Source organism: Erigeron canadensis, chromosome 2 (assembly GCF_010389155.1).
Source record: "Erigeron canadensis isolate Cc75 chromosome 2, C_canadensis_v1, whole genome shotgun sequence".
Classification (NCBI taxonomy): domain Eukaryota; kingdom Viridiplantae; phylum Streptophyta; class Magnoliopsida; order Asterales; family Asteraceae; genus Erigeron; species Erigeron canadensis.
Window position 1 is genome coordinate 38,143,243 of NC_057762.1, and position 19,906 is coordinate 38,163,148.

Below are 19,906 nucleotides of genomic sequence, written 5' to 3' on the forward strand. Positions count from 1 at the left end.
GAGCCTTCTTAGGAACCCAAATTCTATCTTTCAATTACTTTCGTGCTTATCACCCTTAAATCAATGAGCTATTGAAGTAAATTCTATCTCTCGGTTGTTGATGGTTTCGTTCACACTTTTGATGTTTTCCCGAGCTTCTTGTTCACAGTCAGCATCTTTAATACCATACAGGTAATCATTAAACCTTGTGGGAAGTGTTGGTACGTATCTTTCTTGTGTATGATTCTAGTGTGGATATGTAATGCATATGCAAATTTGGTGTACCATACAAAACCGGCTCATTTGTGACTAAATTTTGTGGTGGATATGCTTATGGAATGGAAGATTAGAGGTTTTATTCAATATATTTTGTGGTGCATATGCTTATGGAATGAAAGATTAGGGGTTTTATTCAATGTCTTGCAATAAAGACATAAAACTTTAATTATTAGATCAAATTTCTTTTTGGTGGACCTAACAACATAGAAAAGAGAACAAATAAGCATATAGATTTACAATCTCTTTCGGTTTGGCCATGCATCTTTTTCAGACAGGTGTGCAAAAAAGTTTATCATTGATCTAAAGCACTTTGTAAAACGTATCAAGTTAGAAGATAAAGTATGGTTGTTCAGATGATTAGTCTATAAGATGTTCAATGGACTTTGTCTGCTTGGTTTAAGCATGTGCAATCAGAAGAATGGGTCTTTGATAACCATATACTTGGATATAGATATTGTACACATGGAAACTGATATAAGATCTTGTATCTCCAGCCAATTTAACTGAATACATATACTAGATTGCGCCTAACATATCCTAATCCAGCAATTTTACGAACACGCACTTGAGTTACAGCAACTTCAAAATCTTTGAGCTTGTACTGCCAACCCAAGTTTCCAACTTCACTCAAGACCGTAACCACCAAAAATTGGTAAACTGTATTCCAGCCACTTCTAAAATTCAAGTTACAAAATACATAATACAGCCACTTCTAAAATTAAAGTTACAAAATAAATAAAGACATTCGCGCGTTTGTGGAGCTCCGTTCTCCTGATTAGCTCAGATGCTCAATTCATAGCAAAAGTGTTGTAAGAAGGCTTCAACAAGAGCACGTCAATATATGAATAGGGAAAGGAAGTCAATGTGGGTTAGCAATTGATGAGTATATTTGGTAAAGTGCTCATGATCCAATAGAATAGCCATCAACAAGGCATTTTCTCCTGAGATCTCGCATAGAATTCTGAAGCAAAGTTGGATCACTGGTGATTATAGCATCTACTTTTTCGTTTAACATTTTATGCATTGCTGGTTCTTCATCAACCGTCCATGCGTATATTTTCTTTTTCCTCCTGATAATCAAGTAATTAAAGATGTATAGAAGCATAAAGTAAACAAATGTTACTTCAATTTTATGAGTTCCATAGCCATTTATCATATACAATCGGACATACAAGATGAACATGTTAAGTTGTCAAAATGGAAAGAAAAGATATCAAACATACTCAACAAATAATGTTCGGATATATACCTGTGTAGAATTTTGACAACAGACTCGTCAACTAGACCGTGGTATATACCAACAACTTCAGCATCACTCATCCTCAATAAATTACTTCTGATCCCAGTAGAAAAATTCATCATAACAATATAGCCTACCTGCAAAACCACAACCACCATTATGTAAGGGAACCTCAAGTCCTCAACTAACCACAACTAGTTTCCCAGTTGCCTGATGAGGTATTTAAAAAGACTTTCTTTATGTCTAAAACATGCAGATGTAACTTATTTATAAGGTGCGTATGATCTTACAGTCACATCTGATGACTGTTTAATCACATCCCTCACTAAATTGTCGCTTTTAGCCCATACAACACAGTTCTTACATTGTGTCCTCTTGACCTGCAATTATGGTACATGTGTAAGATCAAAACATGAACTGAATGATGAACTATATGATTACAAATTTTGTGTTACATAATATGAATGAAGACTCACAACAGAAAGTATATCATGTGCAAGCCCCTTTTCGTATGACGGAGGCCCAACTTTTGCATCAACAACCACCTTCTGAACAGAACTTGAAATCAACTGCAAAACACACAAAATACATATACATGAGAGTTTTAGGGTGAAAGGGCAAATTGTTGCAGTGAGTTATATTGATTCAAACAATATCACACTTGTGGGTTGATACTCTATACAAGAGCTATTAAAAGATATATTTATATCTACGATTTGTTCTCTATTATTTCAGAAAATAAACTGATAAAAGATGATGGATGTGACTGTACTCTTAATGCATCTTCCATTGTAGGAACGCTTATATCATGAGAAGTGTCCAGCTCTTTTATCTACAGAAACAAGCTAAAATATACTCTCATTCAAAACTAATTTTATTTAATATACAGGAAATTCATATTTATTTTTGGTTCACAAATGAAGCAAGAAAGCCGCACCTCATTTGCACTCAGGTATCCAACCTTGGTGGAACTGTTCCCAGATATTCGCTGCAAGTCCCTGCCTGTTGCGTATCAGAATCAACTCTAAAAATAGCTCAAATTACTTGTATACTGGCCGTTTGAAATAATACATCCCAATATATAAAAAACGATTTGGATTCTCCAAAACACTTTCCAAATCCAATGTAAGTGAAGTACATTTCATATAGACCAATTTTAGACTCGTATCACTGTGCTGTGATGTTTGGTTAATTTTGTTAGCATTAACTGATCGCACATTATGTTTTTGGTCCTTATTTTCAGATCAAATGTTTTTAACATTTTCCATCTGATAACAACACAGCAAAGTACCCCTCAAAATGTACCTGTCATGAAGAGCAAATAAAACCCCATCAGCAGAGCGAGAGACATCAATCTCTATGCAGTCTACTTGAGAACGAAGAGCAATATGATAAGCAGCCATCTGTGGAGAGAAACAGATGGAAAACAACATTAAGACGGATCAAACATGTATTTAAACCAGTGGATCTTCACCCAGCATAGTTGTTACATGTATACAATTATAATTGACATATCATGCCTTATAGTTCTTAAACGAATTCAGATATATTAGTATTATTAGTACACATATAAGTAGGCAAAAGATAAGAATATAACTGGATTCTTGTAATGTTGAAATAAGCTTTGCATTTAGTGATTTCCAAACATGAAGAGACTTACTGTATTAGGGAAGGCATTGGAAGAATCACCACCATGAGCACACACGAGGGGAGGATTATCTAACCAGCTACACTTTTTTAGCTCCAGCTGCAATGAAATGGGAAAGCAACCAATGTGATGGTGATAATTCACAGCATCATTGTTATTCAAATTTGGAAATAATAATCCACTTGCCATTCTACAAAATTTAATATAAAAAATTTATAAAAAACAAAAAAAACAGAGAAGCAAAACTTGGCTTTCTTTTATAACTTCTTGAATATTGCCATAAAGCCCTAGCAAAACAAATGTCAATCTCTGAAGCCAGGCTAAATCAGTATGGCTGCCTAATGCCTTAGATTTTTATTATACAGTGAACCGAAGATCCACAAAGACTTTGACTAGAAAGTTTATGTGACTGTCTGACAATTAACCTTTTAACTTGTTAAAGACAACCCCTCTCTGCAGGACATAAAGTAATCCCAGCTTTGCAGTATTAAAGATTACTTCCTGATAAACGTTTTTCTCTGCAAGTTAGGACTCCATTAGTCTCGTTTTTTTCTTTTCTCTTTTTCTGAAAGAGAACAATGCTGAACTGATTTCGTATGAATTCTGTTTAACATCCTATTGGTTTGACGTTCCACAAAAGCATTATTTCATCTTGTTCCTTGAGCAATTGAGGAAGCGAAGCAGGCTGCTTGTCTTGCCTCAAGCCCATAGTATGCAAATTCAGAATACAATTTATTTCCCTTTTATCATTGTTGCCAAAGTTATAAACTCTTTTAAAGGTTTCAACCTTCAAAGATGGTAACAAGAGAAACAAGCTTGAAAAAAAAAACTAATATGCATAGGTACCGCACTATAGTACACAGTAGGCCAGTTAACTAACGCGCCTTCGGCCCGACTGTTACCAAGGTGTTCCTCAACCAAGTTGTCGAGGGTTCAAGTCCCACCTGGGACAAAGGCGTAGTGGGTGTGTGTAAGTCTCCCGGATTTCAGAATAAAAGAAAGGGTTAGGGAAATTTAGGTGCTGTTTACTTGTAGACAAACCAAACACTTTCCATGAAATTCCAAGGGACTCTGAAAGAACAGACATGTTCGTCAAATTGGAACTCTAATTGAAGTTTTATCAGAGAAGAGGAGAAAAAAAAGTCAAAAACCACTTTCCAGTTTATAAATAAGTTTTCGAAAACTAAACTTAATAGTTTTCAATAACACTTTCGTATCTGGGAATAAAAAAAGTAGTTGTGTGTTGACAGTTATAAGTCACATAAAATTAATCGTATTGTAACAATAAGGCTAGTAATGATCATATATCAAGGCCACAGTAAGACATATCCATTTTTGACTGTCAGAAATAAGCTGCTGCTGCAGATCGTATATCCGAAGAATACGGGATGCAAATTCGACACAGATACACTAATCTATTTGTAACCTAAAACATACTCTATGTATAGAAATTGAGAAAATAGAATAAAAAAAAAAAGGAAGAGAGAGAGAGAGAGAAGAGACCTGATGATAGCGACGGAGTTTGAAGTGAAAATAAACAGGAGGAAAAATGGCGATGAGTGCCAGTAGTACTAGAAATGATCGGAACAGAAGCTTTCTGGATACCAAACCACGCCGATCACCACGTCGTCTTCTCCATTTAAACGACGTTGTTGCCATTTCTGTCCCACCATCTACTAATCTTTCTTTACAATTTTTGTTTCTTGCTTTTAACAAAGGGGAAGGATATACCATGTAAAGTTAACAAAGTCTGGGGTTGTTAATCGAAAAAAAATAAAAATAAGTGCATAAATATTTCCATATACACCCTTTCGAAGTATATATACCCTATATATATTTTCAAATCTACGTAAAGATTCCGGCCTGTAAACTCTGCCGTGCACCTCACTGGACGTACAATTGCCGTCAACCACTGCTTCTCCATCGTTAACCACCGTCATCTATTCCAGTAAGCTTTTATTATTTGTTAATGGGTATTGTAAATTTGTTCTCTGCAAAAAATCCACAGCTTTATCATAATATTTAAATAAAAGATTATTGATTTTTGCAATGTGAGCCGTTTTCATATTTTGTGTATACTTATGTGCCTTACAATAAGGTATTCGATTAATTGTCGCAAAGAAGCCATATATATTCATTCTAGCTACTAACTGACCACAAATTAAGTTTAACTCTTATCGAGTGTACGTTTTACGTAATGCTGAGTCTATACGTATTGTATGTTACGTGATTCATTGACTCGTGTCGATAGAATACGCTATTCTTGGATCATAATTAAGCTGCATAATTGTTATTACAAACAAACAGTGAAGCATCCTTATGATATATATATAGTAATAATTGGTAGTTGTAAAGAGATGGTTTTCGTTTTCTCCCTGTTATACATATCCAGACCTGATATTAAAGGTTTTATTGGTCTGTATTATATTATATTATGTTATATAGTACTATATAGTATTCTATTCAAAGAGTTGTAGTAGACTAGAGATTGTATCAAAAGAAAGAAAGAAACTACTCCGCGCCGGCTTCCGCGAGTTTTGAGCCCCAATACCTCAACGGTGTATGAGGAGGTTAACATGTAGGCAGACCTTACCTCTACCTAAGTAGAGAGGCTGCTTTCATTTTCTACCTAAATGGTTGAAAAGACCCTCCAACCTTTGCATGGCATGAGGATCGAACCCCATGACCTCTGTCTCCAGAGGCCAGGGTGTTTACCACTAATCCAACCATGCTGCTTCAGACTAGAGATTGTATTGTATATACTATACTAATACTAATTGGGTTAGGTCCAAGTCACATGTTGATATGTTTTATAGGGCAACACATAATTATAATTATTTTCTTAAAATAATTCAATGGCAACATTGTTAGGTTACTTTTGTTTGGCTAACCCTAAGTAATTAGGGTTCTATGTTTGTGGTTAGAGGAAGAATTTAAGTTTGGTAACCTGTTGCTAATTGTTTACAGTTTGTGGTTGCAATTCTCCATTAAGATATCAGAATCTGAAGAAATAAAGATGCGGCCGATATTAATGAAAGGGCATGAGAGGCCTCTGACTTTCCTCAAGTATAATAGAGATGGAGATCTTCTTTTCTCCTGTTCTAAAGATGACACACCCACCGTATGGTTTGCTGATAATGGCGAACGATTGGGCACTTACAGTGGCCACAATGGTGCTGTTTCTTGCTGCGACCTTTCAAGTAACTCTCTTCATTCTATATATAACAGTGGCTTGCTTGTATCTTCATTATCTGGGCACTAAGTACACTGAGTTGATGAAGTAATTGATGTGTGATTGGTTATTCTTTTGCGCAGGGGATTCAACACGTTTGATTACAACGAGTGCAGACTGCTCAGCTAAGCTTTGGAATGTACAAAGTGGAGAAGCTCTTTTCACTTTTAACTTCAATTCAACTGCTAGATCTGTAGACCTTTCTGTTGGTGATAAGCTTTGTGTAATCACCACGGACCCATTTATGGACGTGGCTTCTGCTATCCACGTAAAGCGAATTGCTGCGGATCATCATGATCGTGAGTTTTCTTTTGTGAAATTTGAGTTTTTTCTTATATTTATTATATAACATTGAATTGCTTTTCTGTATCTAATCATTGTGATTTTGCAGAGGATGGTGAATCTGTTCTTGTACTTAAAGGACCTAAAGGAAGAATAAACAGAGCAATATGGGGACCTTTAAACCACACAATCATCAGTGCTGGTGAAGATGCTGTTATTAGAATTTGGGATGCAGAAGTATGCTGTGCATTAAACATAGGAAATAGTTAGCAATTAACACTTGTATACTTTTATGCTAATGTATGTGCAACTGGCAGACTGGAACGTTGCTAAAAGAAAACAAAACGGAAGTTGGGCATAATAATGCAATTACATCACTTGCCAAGTCGGCTGATGCCTCACACTTTCTCACTGGCTCGCTAGATAAATCAGCAAAGGTAATATCGTATTCTATGAATTTCTCATCTACTTGGGATGTATTGGTCTCCAAGTTAATGTTCCTTACTATCCCATTTTTCCCCCGAAATTATTAGCTCTGGGATAGCAGATCGTTGGAATTGATCAAGACATATCTTACTGACAGTCATGTCAATGCTGTTGCGATGTCTCCACTTCTTGATCATGTAAGTTATATCCAATAATCTACTTAAAGAACTTCTATACTATATGGCAGTTCAACCTGCCAAGTTTCTTGTAATTCCGACCCATCTCTAAAAGTCTTGATCAAAAAGATCAAAGGCAAAGTGATGTAAGATGGTTGAAAGTTGAAACATATTTGGTACTTTATAGGTGGTGCTTGGAGGTGGTCAGGATGCATTATCTGTTACGACAACCGATCATCGTGCTGGTAAATTTGAAGCCAAGTTTTATGATAAGGTAAAAGAATATATATTTTTAAGATCTGATTTTGTTCTAAGGTTAATTTAGAACTATTTTAACGATCAATCTACTTGAATTGCGACTATTGCTAGATTTCCCAAGAAGAAATTGGAGGTGTAAAAGGACATTTTGTCCCATAAATGCTTTGGCAATCAATCCTGATGGTCAAAGGTACATTTTCTTCTTTTGTTTTATCACACAATTATAATCCTTAATACGTAAACATTCAATGCTGTTTATGTTTGTCAAAGGTACCTTTCATTGCTGTTTATGACAACTGCTTCATTGGTTTTACCCTAAGTCTGGTCTAATCTATGTTGTTTTTCTTGTTTCATATGTAATCCAGTTTCTCAAGTGGGGGTGAAGATGGGTATGTGAGATTGCATCACTTTGATGCAGACTATTTCAGGATCCCATCATTAACATCAAGTTAATTAACAAGATTTTGAATGTTTCTTTTGATCTTTTTTTTATTTTTCTGAATCTTATAGTTTAGAATTAAGATCAACTAAGCACTTTCGTTTTTCTTCCCTTTGTAATGTGATCAGTTTCTTTTAACTAAATCAAAAGCTTGGGACAATTTTGGAGGGCAAGAATGGAGTATCAATTTATTATACTTTGCTTTAAACATTATTATTTTGTTATATAATACCAGAGGTATGAAACTTTGTCTGCATGCCATTATTTTGTATATATGCAGTTTGAATACCAATATGAATTATTCATTTTGTTATAACACTGGGATAAAGCATTAATCAAACAAATCATCCTATAACCACACAAATATCGTATTTGTCAAAACATACCTTCGAAACAAAAGGGCATCAAACTGTGATCAAAATGTTTGATAACCAAAGTCCTTTTCTTTTCTTCTTTTTTCCATGTTGGAACTTCTAAAAGAGGTTTTCAAAGATGTATGCTCATTGTGACACTTTACATTCATGTTTAAAGTTATTGGTGTGCGTCATTATGCCAAAAAGACATAATTTGAACTACCATAAAAAATGAAATAATTTTTGAAACGGGCGTATCTGACGGATGTCAAACAAGTTTTGGCAAACAAATTTTATGGAACAAGTAAAACCAGTACCACCAAATACGCCCGTTTCAAAAAAAATTTCCATAAAAAATTGAGTCAAATAGCTAAAACGAAGGACAGTGGAAAGAATCTACGTCTATATCAGCTTCTTCATATATGCTTAAATTACAAAAGTGTTTTGTTTATGTTGAGTTAATCAGTTAGAGTAGAATTCAGATCTAGCGGGTCTAGTTTGTAAAAGGTATAGATTGGAGGGAATACCCCGATCCCTAGAACCGCATTGGTTCCGATACTCGCATACCGCACAACCAATATCCCATTGAAACCCCTCCACCAAATACCACCACAATGGAATAAATCCTAATGCTTGTTGGCTGAGAGACTCGAACCTGCGCCCCACATTTGTAAGGGTACACATGGTGGGGCCCGGCTTTGTAGGGGTCGGCTGGCCATTGGGCTATCAACCCAGTGGTTAGCGGGTCTAGTTTATATCTCATGCATCAGATATTTGGTGATAACCAAAGAATCATTGTCCGACAACTCGACAAGTCTTGGCCTTTACAGTCTCTGTCTGGTTTTTTAGTCCATTGTAGCTTTTAACAATTGTACTCTGTAAGACTCTAAATAATTAGATACTTTATAAGTAGTAGCAGTGGATTGATGTTAGTATCTTTAATTATGATGAAGATGCTTCTCTATATCTTCTACTCAAATAACTTAAAAGTTTTCAAAAATCATTGCCCTTTTACATTCGACCAGAAGAACCAGAGGGAAATAGCATTTCTTTTCAGCTACAAACAACCCATTGATTTTACAAAAATTATAATAATACACTTAAATGCTTGTTTGGCTTATCAATTGACTAACTTCTTCATTAGCACAATTTTACCTACTTTTTTCTCTTGCTCCCTTGAATTCACCTTCCGAGAAGAATCATATCTGATCATAAATCAAGTGGTTTGATATTAGCATTCAAAAACAAATATATCTATACCGCACAAACTTATTAAAAATTGCATGTCAAATTGTTTCTGTGAAGAAATACACTAGATCCCAGCAGAGAAATAAACGATGGTGTGGTGACTTACACGACATCTCCAAATGTCGGCATTTGATTGTCAAACTCGCAGCTATCTCCATTCATATGCCCTGAAATGTGATACGAAAATCAAAAGTGTGCTCTTATAAGAATGAAACAAATATACATTATATCACGCAAAAGTCAAAGTCAAAACAGATCTTTCTTTATGAAACCAAATAACCATCATATGTCGTTGGTTTGAATAAACCAAAATTATGTGACCTAGATGAAATCAAAACACTAAGCATTAACCAAATCCTTACTTTTATTTTTCTTCTTCCTCTTTTTCACCTTGTCGTGGCTATCTTGATGAATATCAAGATAACTCCTGTTAAACAAATGAAGTAATATGCTCATAAAACCCCTTATATAAATGATGTGATGATATATAATGAAGACACAAGTCATTATCTCAATGTTAGAAGGATGAGTTGAGAGGAGCGGTTTGTAAGATTTAACATTCTCAAAGAACTCTACTTTAAGATTGTTAAAACGAAAAATCTAAGAACTTATAGCTCACCCATTCTCTTCAGTTATTCTTGAATCTGAACCAAACCTCTCATCCCACTGATCGTTACCTTCCAAAGTACTCAGTTTCGTTTTCTTATTCCTCTTCCTTTTCTTCTTCTTTTCAATAGCATCCCTAATTCATCAAAAGAATCATTGTTACCCAAGACTAAAATAACCACTTTCTTTATCTGACCATGATAAAACGAAACAGAAAATAAACAAACGCTGCATTTGACTTTTGTATGACAACTTGGTGCATTTATGTGTAAGTTCTAATAGTATAATCATTGATCCTATGTGAACACATGTCAATAACTGAAGTCTTAGCTTCTATACCTAGTTTCGGTCATTACATTCAGAACATAATCAGATATGCGTACTTTATAACTTTTATGCAAAGAAGTGATACCTTTTCTCTTCAGTATGTTTACCAAACACTGAATGTGATTCAAAAGCAATTTTTTTCTCTTGATTTTCATCACTAATGGAGAGCTGCTGATTTATGTACTCCTTGTGAGTATCAAAACTAGAATATTCATTTCCATCGTTTCTGCTCACATGATTCAAACATAATTATAGATTCAACAATGCACGTATTTTGGTTCGTAATGATTGAGCAACAAGAAAACAATAAGAAATGCTAAAGCATACTTTAATTTCCGAATGATGATCTTTCCTTCTCTGTTTGTGTCTCTGGAACATTTTAGTAGGCGCTTTCCCCCTTTTATATTTCTATCAGAATGTTCAATGTCGGTGTTTTGAGCATAATATGATTCTTTAGCTGGGCCTAACAAGTTGAACACAGAAAAAGGTGAGATATAATACATAAAAATGATATGAAACCAAAGATAACGTAGTCATTTAAGGGTATTTAGAATTTTGCTTGTCGATCAAGATTTTCCTTTGACCAAACTGTCAAGTGACTCAAGTTAGACACAACAGGTTTCATTTTTGGGATAAATGAGATAGTTTAACAATCTTGTTGGTAGAAAAGACTAACATTGATGCACAAAGTTTTCTTTTGCATTGTAAATATCCTTTTTGTCTAGCTCCGCCAAAGATAAGGTCCACTGATTACTATGATATGTGGAAACCTTGAATATTATTACTAATGTTGATAAAGACTAGAGTAACCTGATCTAAACAGAACAGAAATTTCACCATTTTCGATGAGAAAGAAATTGCTTTTAGGTAAGAAAAATGCATACCTGTTTTATTAGAATCATGGTCATCCTCATGCATAACAAGTGTCTCTTTTTCTTGCCCTTTACGGTCACTATAATCGAGCCATTGATATATTAGTTAATCAGGTCAAGTAGTTACACATATAATCAGTCATGACTTTATAAACTAGTAGTTAGATCATCATATGTCAAACACTAACACTAGTTTTAGCACTCACAATTTACAGAGGCTAATCAGTTTCTAGTGAAACTCACAGTGTATACTGATAAGCAGTGGGAGCAAGATTGATCAAATAGCCAGCAAGATAAATGCCCCGTGGACCCATGACCGAGAAAACGACATCATGGGATTCCTCAAACTCGAGCTCTAGTTGACAACAAGTCAACTCTCTTACACACAGAGAACATATAGCTATTGCAGGTTTATCTCCTACTGAACATCTTACTACGCTCCTGGCCGGCGAATTACGTGTAGCTTCTCCAAGTGTAGCCTGTTGTCACATAATTAAGTTCCATAAATAGACTTGAAAGTTGTTTGTGGCTTTTTTGGGAATATGGTAAAGATTCCAATGTCTAGAATCTCAGAGATTTGAGTAGGATCATTTTTTGAAAGTAATTATTCAACCCCATATGTCAGGGATATCATGAAACTTCACTTTGGAGTAAACTCATATTTACAGACAATATTTTGGCTTTTGGCACCAGATCAAGAATTAGAATGTTTTAATAGTGTTAAATCATGTTTATGTGTTTTATACACACAAAGCGCCAAAAATATGCAATTTATTGGGCAGTTGAAACTGTCCAAAAGTTATAAGGTAGGTGTGTTACAAATCCAGATGAGTTGGTAATCAACGTGGGCCGCAGATAAAAAATGAGTTGCTGGTAAGCAGGGTAACCGTTGAACTGAGTCAAATCGCAGGCACTCGTTGAGTCGAGTTAACATACGACACTTGCTCACTTGAGTCAGTGCTAAAACACCACAGGGGGTTGACCCTCACTATTTTCCTGGATTGGTGATTTAAATGGCTTATGCACCTCCTTGTCATTTTCCAAGTTTATCTAAATATCTTAACTAGACTAAAATAACTTACAAATGTTCCACTTTTGCAGAACTCTGTACATTTTTAACATCTAATTCATTAAAATATGGTTTTAGGTCCGGTTTTGTAACCCTCAATCTAAGCCTTTTCATACAATACTTGAGCAATGTATTAAATCTGAAACTTTTAAACATATATTTAACATCTTTTAATAGCTCGGAGCCTCGGATATACAATGCCTAGAAAAGCACAAATTTATTAAAAAAAAAGTATTGATGTTTTATCCAAGAATGTAATTTTACTGTACAAAAGATAACTGACCCATTAATCCATTATCAGTGACCTAATTTACTACACAATAATTAAAAATTGGCATGAAAAAAGTGTTTAAGGAAAAAGAGGGATTTTATTTTATAAATATACCTGAGTAATACGAAGTCGTTTAGGAATAGCATCATCATCCGCATATTGTAGAGTGTAAGGTTCATTTGGTTTTAAATATACACCTATTTAATTTAATTAGCACAACCATCTATATATCTATGTATATACTTAAATAAAAGAAAAATATGATAGATGAGATAGATAGATACCCCAGAAGGCCATGGCAGTTGTAAAACAAGAAGTTTGATACACACACAGATTGTATGAATGTGTTTTTGTTTTATTTGGAGGAGATGAATTTGAAACCGAGTTTTTTACTTGGCGGGAAGAATTGTGTTTCTTGGGAACTTAATCGTCCAAATCAAACGCAAAGTCAAAGGCAGGTGTTTTAGAGGTTTCATTGTCTTTCATACTTTTTGGTCCTGTGTCACGGGTCACAAATGTACGTATGGCGAACTTTTTTTTTTTTTTTTTTTTTTTAGTATCTGGAGGTGTAAATAACTTTTATATTTTTTTTATTGTGTGAATGTAATTTTCATTTGGTTCATTGTATGTAACTAACTCGCTAAATTGAACGATTAATGTAAAAGTGTATACGTGGCACACCATATGAGCTGCCACGTAGAAGTTTTTGATTCGTCAACGTAAAAATTTTACATTAATCGTTCAAATTTAACAGGTTAGTTACATACAATGAACCAAATGAAAGTTACATTCACACAATAAGAAAAATGTAAAAGTTACTTACACTTCCAGATACTTAACCCTTTTTTTTTCATTTTACTTTTTTCCTGTTCACAATCTTTAGGCTTTGATTCAGATGGCGTGTAGCTGTATACGAATTCGATGTCTGCACTCAAATCACTTTTTTCTTTTTACACCATAACTTTTGATTAATAGGGGGTGATATTCTTAGAAACATGTTTTATTTAATATAAACTAACTTATGCCCTCGCAATTTCACGACAGTTGGGGTACTGATGGCAATGTTTAAAGAAAATAAATAGTGATTTATTTTATTAGATAGTATAGATATAAAACAAACATAAACAAATAATATATAACACATAAACGTTATTGTTTGTGTTTATTTAGGTAACGAACAAGCGGAAAATCTTGTGTGTTCGTTTGTATACTAAATAAACGAATAGAAACTATTGGAATTGATATTTATTTCCTTTATTTAGCTTGGAGAATTTATTTTTATTTTTTTTATTAAGTCTATTGAGTCAGTTTATAAATTGGTATATATATACCATCTTTTAATTACAATCCCAAAACTTATAGAAACAGATGAACACAATCAAATACTGACCATTGTATATATGTTCAATTATTAGCCCTTGTAGCTTGACAAAACTTATTTTCAAAAATTTATTAAATGAACTTTCTTTTTGGGGAAATATGAAGATAACAAGATAGAATACTCAAAAGCGAACTCAATGTCTTAACTGCAAGGACTATATAAAAAGGGTTTAAAAGAAAAAGAAAAAATGGTCGCGCCACCCAATTTAGCTATGTGGTGTTTTCGTTGCAATTTCATACATACTCTAAAGGGGCTATAAAAACCACCACACGACAGATTGCAATACATAAACATCCTTATTTCAATTGATGAGCCTTTAGTAACATGTTAGTTGATCACCGTAATACCTTATCAATATAATTTATGTTGTTCTAAAAGAAAAGAAAAAAAAAAAGATGAATAAAGTTTTACCAAATGCATCAAAAATTGCATATTCCCAACATAAAAGGTTGCATGAAAATATGTCTATTAACTTTACGTGTTACTCGTGCTAATGAGAATACTTAGCTTGATAACCAACTTAATTACCTTAATTAGTATAACTATTTTAGACTTTTAATTTAGTAAAGTATAAAATAAGGTTTACATGAATGGTTGTTGGACTATCATTTGTTACTACCTTTCAAAATTCACAATGTATCTCTACTACCTAATAAAAGAAATCATCCCCTCCCCTAATAAATTTTTTCTGCTTTTAAAATTACTTATTTACCTTTGGACTTACCATTTTTTAATATTTCACTATTTATGAGAAAGATATTACTAATGGTCAACATCCTCACATGCCATAACAAATTGACCATTAAATTCATTCCTTCAATTCCTACGCCTACGTACAAAATATTTAGAATATAATATATTGTTTTACACTTTACTTTTTAGTTAGTCTTCATAATCATTTTGATTACGAGTAATAATATAATCTATATCTATATCTATACTCCCTGTTTAAACAAATCCACCCTATTAATTATTTTCTGTCTTTGAAATACCTTATTTGTCATTGGATATTTTTTATTCTCATAATACTCTCTCCACCCTAAAATCAGTCACGTTACTGTCCCTCTTTTGTAACCCGCAATTTTGTTGACGCTGATATAAAAATTATTACCATCAACCGCTGTCACTTCCGTCCACCACAGCAGTATACCGCCGCTGCATCGTGCGGGTATCCATCTAGTTCGTCTTAAAAGACGAGACCACCACTCCCCTGCCCATACTTTTAGTAATTAAACTGATTTGGGCCAACAATTCAAAAGGGCCCTCTTCCACTCCTTACTCGGTAATATCATTCTTCTCCGGCCAAAACCAACATCGTGGTTTACCATCTCCACGTTGAATGTTTGGGCCGTTTTGGTATCAAATCATTCAACAGCCACCACTCTCAAATTGAGACGCAAACAAAGAGAAGAAGATGTATTGTTGTCAAGGGATTGTTAATTCGATTAAATAAGGTAAAAAGAAGAAGATTTGATATCCCCGTTTATTTACTTAACTAGATGGAAAATAACATGATGATCCCCATTATCTGGATACATAGATTTTAAAACAATTAATAAACTCTTTTATATGTATAAGACTCGTGTGAAAAAGGAATAAATGATTTGATGGCATGATATAATCGAAATAGTTGAATAGCTTCTAAAAGGACCCTCAAAACAGTTGATGTTTAAGACATGTCACAACAAACTGATCATATGCAAAAGTAATGTTAATCAAGCACATCAAACCAGAAGAAGCAATATTCAAATAATGGTTTTTGACTTTTTATAATAATAGTTATCGAAATCGATGCAGATTTTTTCTCTTGTTATGATATATTATTAGAAAATCTTAGTAAATAAAATAAAATATCATACTGTAGCTAGCTATTAAGCTATAAGTGTAACAAAAGAAATCTATGGTTTTTGACTTTTTATCATAAAATGAAGTCAAATGTTTTCTGTACCCTTGAGCTTTAGCTTGCGGCGACGAGTGATATAAATGTGACCATCAACCAACTTTTCTGCTATTAAGTGATAAAAAAGATGACATTTTATCATTTTTGATTTATTTATATGCTTCTATATTTAGTATTTATCGTTTTATATGCTTGAAGTTGTTATTTACTTGATTTACACTAAATATCAAATGGCGTGATTATGAAGGGGAAAATTTGTAGAGAATGAGCAAATGATGGTTTCTGCCTTTATTGATTTGTCACCTAATTAAATTAACTAAACTGGTATGAAAAGGAAATTAAAGAAAAAGAGAGAAGGGAATCAGTGAGATGTTTCACGTTTGATACACTAAGTCGTTTGTTATGAATTTATTATTATATATATACTCATAAACTATTATTATTAAGGTAAAAAAGTGATACAAAGTGTTGCTTTAGGCTTTAATGTTTTGGCTGTGGTGGGCCAAATGCTGCACACTCGTCTCTCTAACATGAAGCAATTTAAGTATAAAAAGAAACCATGCTTATTAATTAGGGCCCTGGTGTTCGATCATCATTAGAAGTTCCCAACAAGAATAACATATATGATTTTAAGTTATTTTTGTCTAGAAAAAAGATATTTGTTAGAACCTTAAAATCTACAGTAGAACCTTAAAATGTGTAGCAGATCCGAATGGAATTTATAAGTTGCATGCATTAAGCGTTGGCAAACCCAAATTAAGTAGAAAACTATAGAGGTGAGTAGTCAGAACAACGAGTATGAGGTTAGCCCATTTGGTAGAAGTCTTGCCTCTAATTTGCAAATAGTAACGTAATATTCCTTAATTAGGTTGGGGATCATTTAACAGTCTTTCATAAATTAAACTTAGGTTGGGGATTAAGTTAATCACTCTGATTGAATTAATGTAACCATGTCTAATTCTTGTGTTTTAGTTTTCAATGTTTTTCGTTGGTATATTTGTTTATCACATAGAGTACAACATAATCAAATACTTGTATTCTTCACCTGCTTATTTAGGTGGTCAATACTTGATTTTGATATAACATACACACACATACTAATTATAATACATGCATTGTCAAGTTCTAAATGTATAATGTAGGGACTTGATCTATATCTATCTCCCAGAGAGGTATGCTAAAGGTCCAACCAAAGCCGCATTAACGTATGTAGCAGGTTCTGAGTGACTGTAATCAGTTCGTTCATCAGGGAAGAAATCGTTATTGTTTGGACCACCAACGATTGCCCCATATAATATATTCGGGTTTGGGTTAGAAGTATAATAGAATGGTTGGAAACCTCCTTCACAGCCAAATGATTGTGGGTGAGCTGATTTTGATGGTAATGAAGATCCTCTGTGATGAATTCTTCGTGGGTAGTTTGACCCGTATCCTACCATATAAGACATCTTCATTGGGTTGTCTCCTAATATATAGTCCACCTTTTTAAAAAAAAACACATTAACATTTATAAGTTTTATTTTTCTTTTTTCAGATTGCAAAAAATGATCCAGGATTAGATCTTTAATAACAATGGAAAAAGAAAAAAAAAAAAAGAAAAGCGAAAGATATACCTGTTTTCTTGCAAGGTTGATTAAGGTATTTGGGGTGACCATAATGTTGCCACAATTGAAGGTGTTTTTAGTTGCTTTCATGTATTTGGCATAGGTAGTGAGCAAGAATGTTATGGATGTCACATATTGAAGGTTATTATCTGGTAGTTTAAACATTAGACCCCCTGCAAAAAACAGAACAATATATAATCTTAATATGACTATAATCTGTTTTTTCTTTATTGGTATTCTGAATTTGATGTATTATAACCTTTAGTATATTGTGTAGTGGAATAAGGAGAATTGGGAAGAATTTTGCACATGAAATCTTGAGCTTGTTGTTTGAATGGCTCATATGACACATCTTTTGCCACTAAACTCCCCTGTTGAAAAATAGAAACAGTTGAAAATGAATAAAACCGAAATAAGAAAAAGCCGAAACAGTTATGGTTGGTTATTTAGTTAGTTAGTTAGTTAGTAACTAACTGTCAGTTAGGTACCCTGGATAGAAGGACTCGAGCACCAGCGTATTTGTTGTCCCAACTGAATATGTCCGTTGCATCGTTAGCACCTAATGAATCAATAAAATTTCGGTAGGATGGATTCTTTGTAGCCCTTAATAACCATGCAGCTCCCCACAATAGCTCATCCTGTTTAAGTGAAACAATTTCTTTTTCAGAATGTGTATTATTGATAGGATTATTGTATGTAACTGATTTTTAAAAAATGACCTTATATCCGGAGTAAGAACAGTAAAACGGACAGACGGCTGAACCAAGAGAGTCGCTATAGGAACCCCTATACTGCGCAGCAAATTGGAAAACAGATTTTGCTGTTCTTAACAACAACCTGGAGTATGTGGGATCTACTTTTTTAAACACTAGGAAAGAAGCAGCCAAAGCTGCTGCTGTTTCAGCAGCAACGTCAGACCCTGGTTTATTTCTGGAAACAGAATAGACTGTTCGGGCCGTGTCCATGTCCTCTGGCCTTTCCCAACACTTATGGTCTACATTTGGGTCTCCAACACCTACATAAAGCACACCGGGGGTGGCTGTAGCACATTTTATAAGGTAATCAGTACCCCACCTAATTGCAGCCCTTAGATTCTCTAGTTCTGGGCCCAAAGGCTTCGAGTTCTCTAACGCACTCCATGCTAACATAGTAGTCGTGTACGCCATTGGGAGGTTAAACTTCACATTGTCCCCTGCATCGTAGTACCCTCCAACTAAATCCACCTGCAAACGTTTTCTTAGTCATTAGTCATTACCATTTCAATGAACAAAAAATCTACAAACCCAGCATTTATATGACGTACATGTGCTTGGGAACCATCGCTGAGGCCAGAAACAGACCGCCAAGGAAATTTCTGGGACGGGGGCGCCCTTCCAGACCTCTGTCCTTGGAAAAATAATATGGATTTCGCGAGGGCATCCTTGTAGTTTTGGGTGGCTTGGACAGCATTGCTACAAAGCAAGAATGCCAAGAAGAAAAAAGGGAAGAGGGAATGTCCCTTGATGAAATCCATATAAAAAAAAATTTAGTACTAAGAAGTTAGTTAGTGTGATTCTTGTTTGGAGAATGTGAAAGGCTCTTTATAGGGGTTTTACCATTCCAATCACTATGGAGTATTACGTAAATTAAGGCTTTTCTTGTAAAGCTTTCATTTGTTTATTGTTGTCAAAGTAATGTTTAGTATCGGAATAGGTCTCTAATAGTTGCTTATCCCAAAAGAAACTCTAATAAACAGTTTGGACAATTATATGTGTCGTAGGTCAAATTATGATATTCTTTTTTTGTTTACAGGATAAACCTATACTCTTATAGTAACAGCCCTAACTTGAGCCTGATATTAAATTAGAATAAGAATCATCCATTTAAGATACGAGTCTATCTATAGACTATAGTGTTTTTACTAACTTAACACACATTGAGATTCTTGGCGTAGGTGGTTCATGCGTTTGAGAATTTATCATGAGACATTATACTATTTTATTTATTTACTCTATTTTTTATATTTTTTTTATTATGTAACAAGGACCGGATTAGCAAGATACTAACTGTCAGAAGAGTACATATTCTAGATAAATAACTAATTACACAAGGTAAAACCTACTCTGCTAGGATTGCAAAAAATTTAAAAAAACTTGTGCTAGTTACAATTACTCGAGACACAAATAAACCTTACGCACGAAGGCTAGTCACTGGTTTTCACTTCGTGGTATTTTTGATGCAATCCCAAATATAGTACAACTTTCGAGGACAACACTAGCAATCGACCACGCTTTAGCAAAAACTAAATACAAACATGACCCGGCCGACAAGAGAAAG

At 34.2% G+C, this 19,906-nt stretch overlaps 3 protein-coding genes across 3 annotated transcripts; 1 reads left to right on the forward strand and 2 right to left on the reverse strand.

The window, feature by feature from the left end:
• Nucleotides 1-683: 683 nt before the first annotated feature.
• LOC122588997 (glycerophosphodiester phosphodiesterase GDPD4) lies at nucleotides 684-4,812 on the reverse strand. The gene is made up of 9 exons (XM_043761225.1): nucleotides 4,650-4,812; nucleotides 3,159-3,245; nucleotides 2,804-2,901; nucleotides 2,436-2,496; nucleotides 2,271-2,330; nucleotides 1,975-2,067; nucleotides 1,789-1,878; nucleotides 1,508-1,635; nucleotides 684-1,328 (listed from the first exon to the last, which is right to left on the reverse strand). Exons 1-9 carry the CDS (start codon nucleotides 4,803-4,805, stop codon nucleotides 1,160-1,162), a joined length of 942 nt encoding a protein of 313 aa, XP_043617160.1. The 5' UTR covers nucleotides 4,806-4,812; the 3' UTR covers nucleotides 684-1,159.
• Nucleotides 4,813-6,119: 1,307 nt separating this feature from the next.
• LOC122590137 (eukaryotic translation initiation factor 3 subunit I-like) lies at nucleotides 6,120-7,969 on the forward strand. The gene is made up of 8 exons (XM_043762473.1): nucleotides 6,120-6,346; nucleotides 6,462-6,677; nucleotides 6,770-6,897; nucleotides 6,978-7,097; nucleotides 7,194-7,283; nucleotides 7,450-7,536; nucleotides 7,632-7,710; nucleotides 7,886-7,969. The coding sequence occupies exons 1-7, from the start codon at nucleotides 6,163-6,165 to the stop codon at nucleotides 7,677-7,679; spliced, it is 873 nt and encodes a 290-aa protein (XP_043618408.1). The 5' UTR covers nucleotides 6,120-6,162; the 3' UTR covers nucleotides 7,680-7,710; nucleotides 7,886-7,969.
• A 9,037-nt stretch (nucleotides 7,970-17,006) lies between these two features.
• LOC122589199 (endoglucanase 9) lies at nucleotides 17,007-19,204 on the reverse strand. Its single transcript, XM_043761450.1, has 6 exons — nucleotides 18,894-19,204; nucleotides 18,310-18,813; nucleotides 18,079-18,228; nucleotides 17,850-17,961; nucleotides 17,600-17,763; nucleotides 17,007-17,467 (listed from the first exon to the last, which is right to left on the reverse strand). The coding sequence occupies exons 1-6, from the start codon at nucleotides 19,101-19,103 to the stop codon at nucleotides 17,144-17,146; spliced, it is 1,464 nt and encodes a 487-aa protein (XP_043617385.1). The 5' UTR covers nucleotides 19,104-19,204; the 3' UTR covers nucleotides 17,007-17,143.
• Nucleotides 19,205-19,906: the final 702 nt, after the last annotated feature.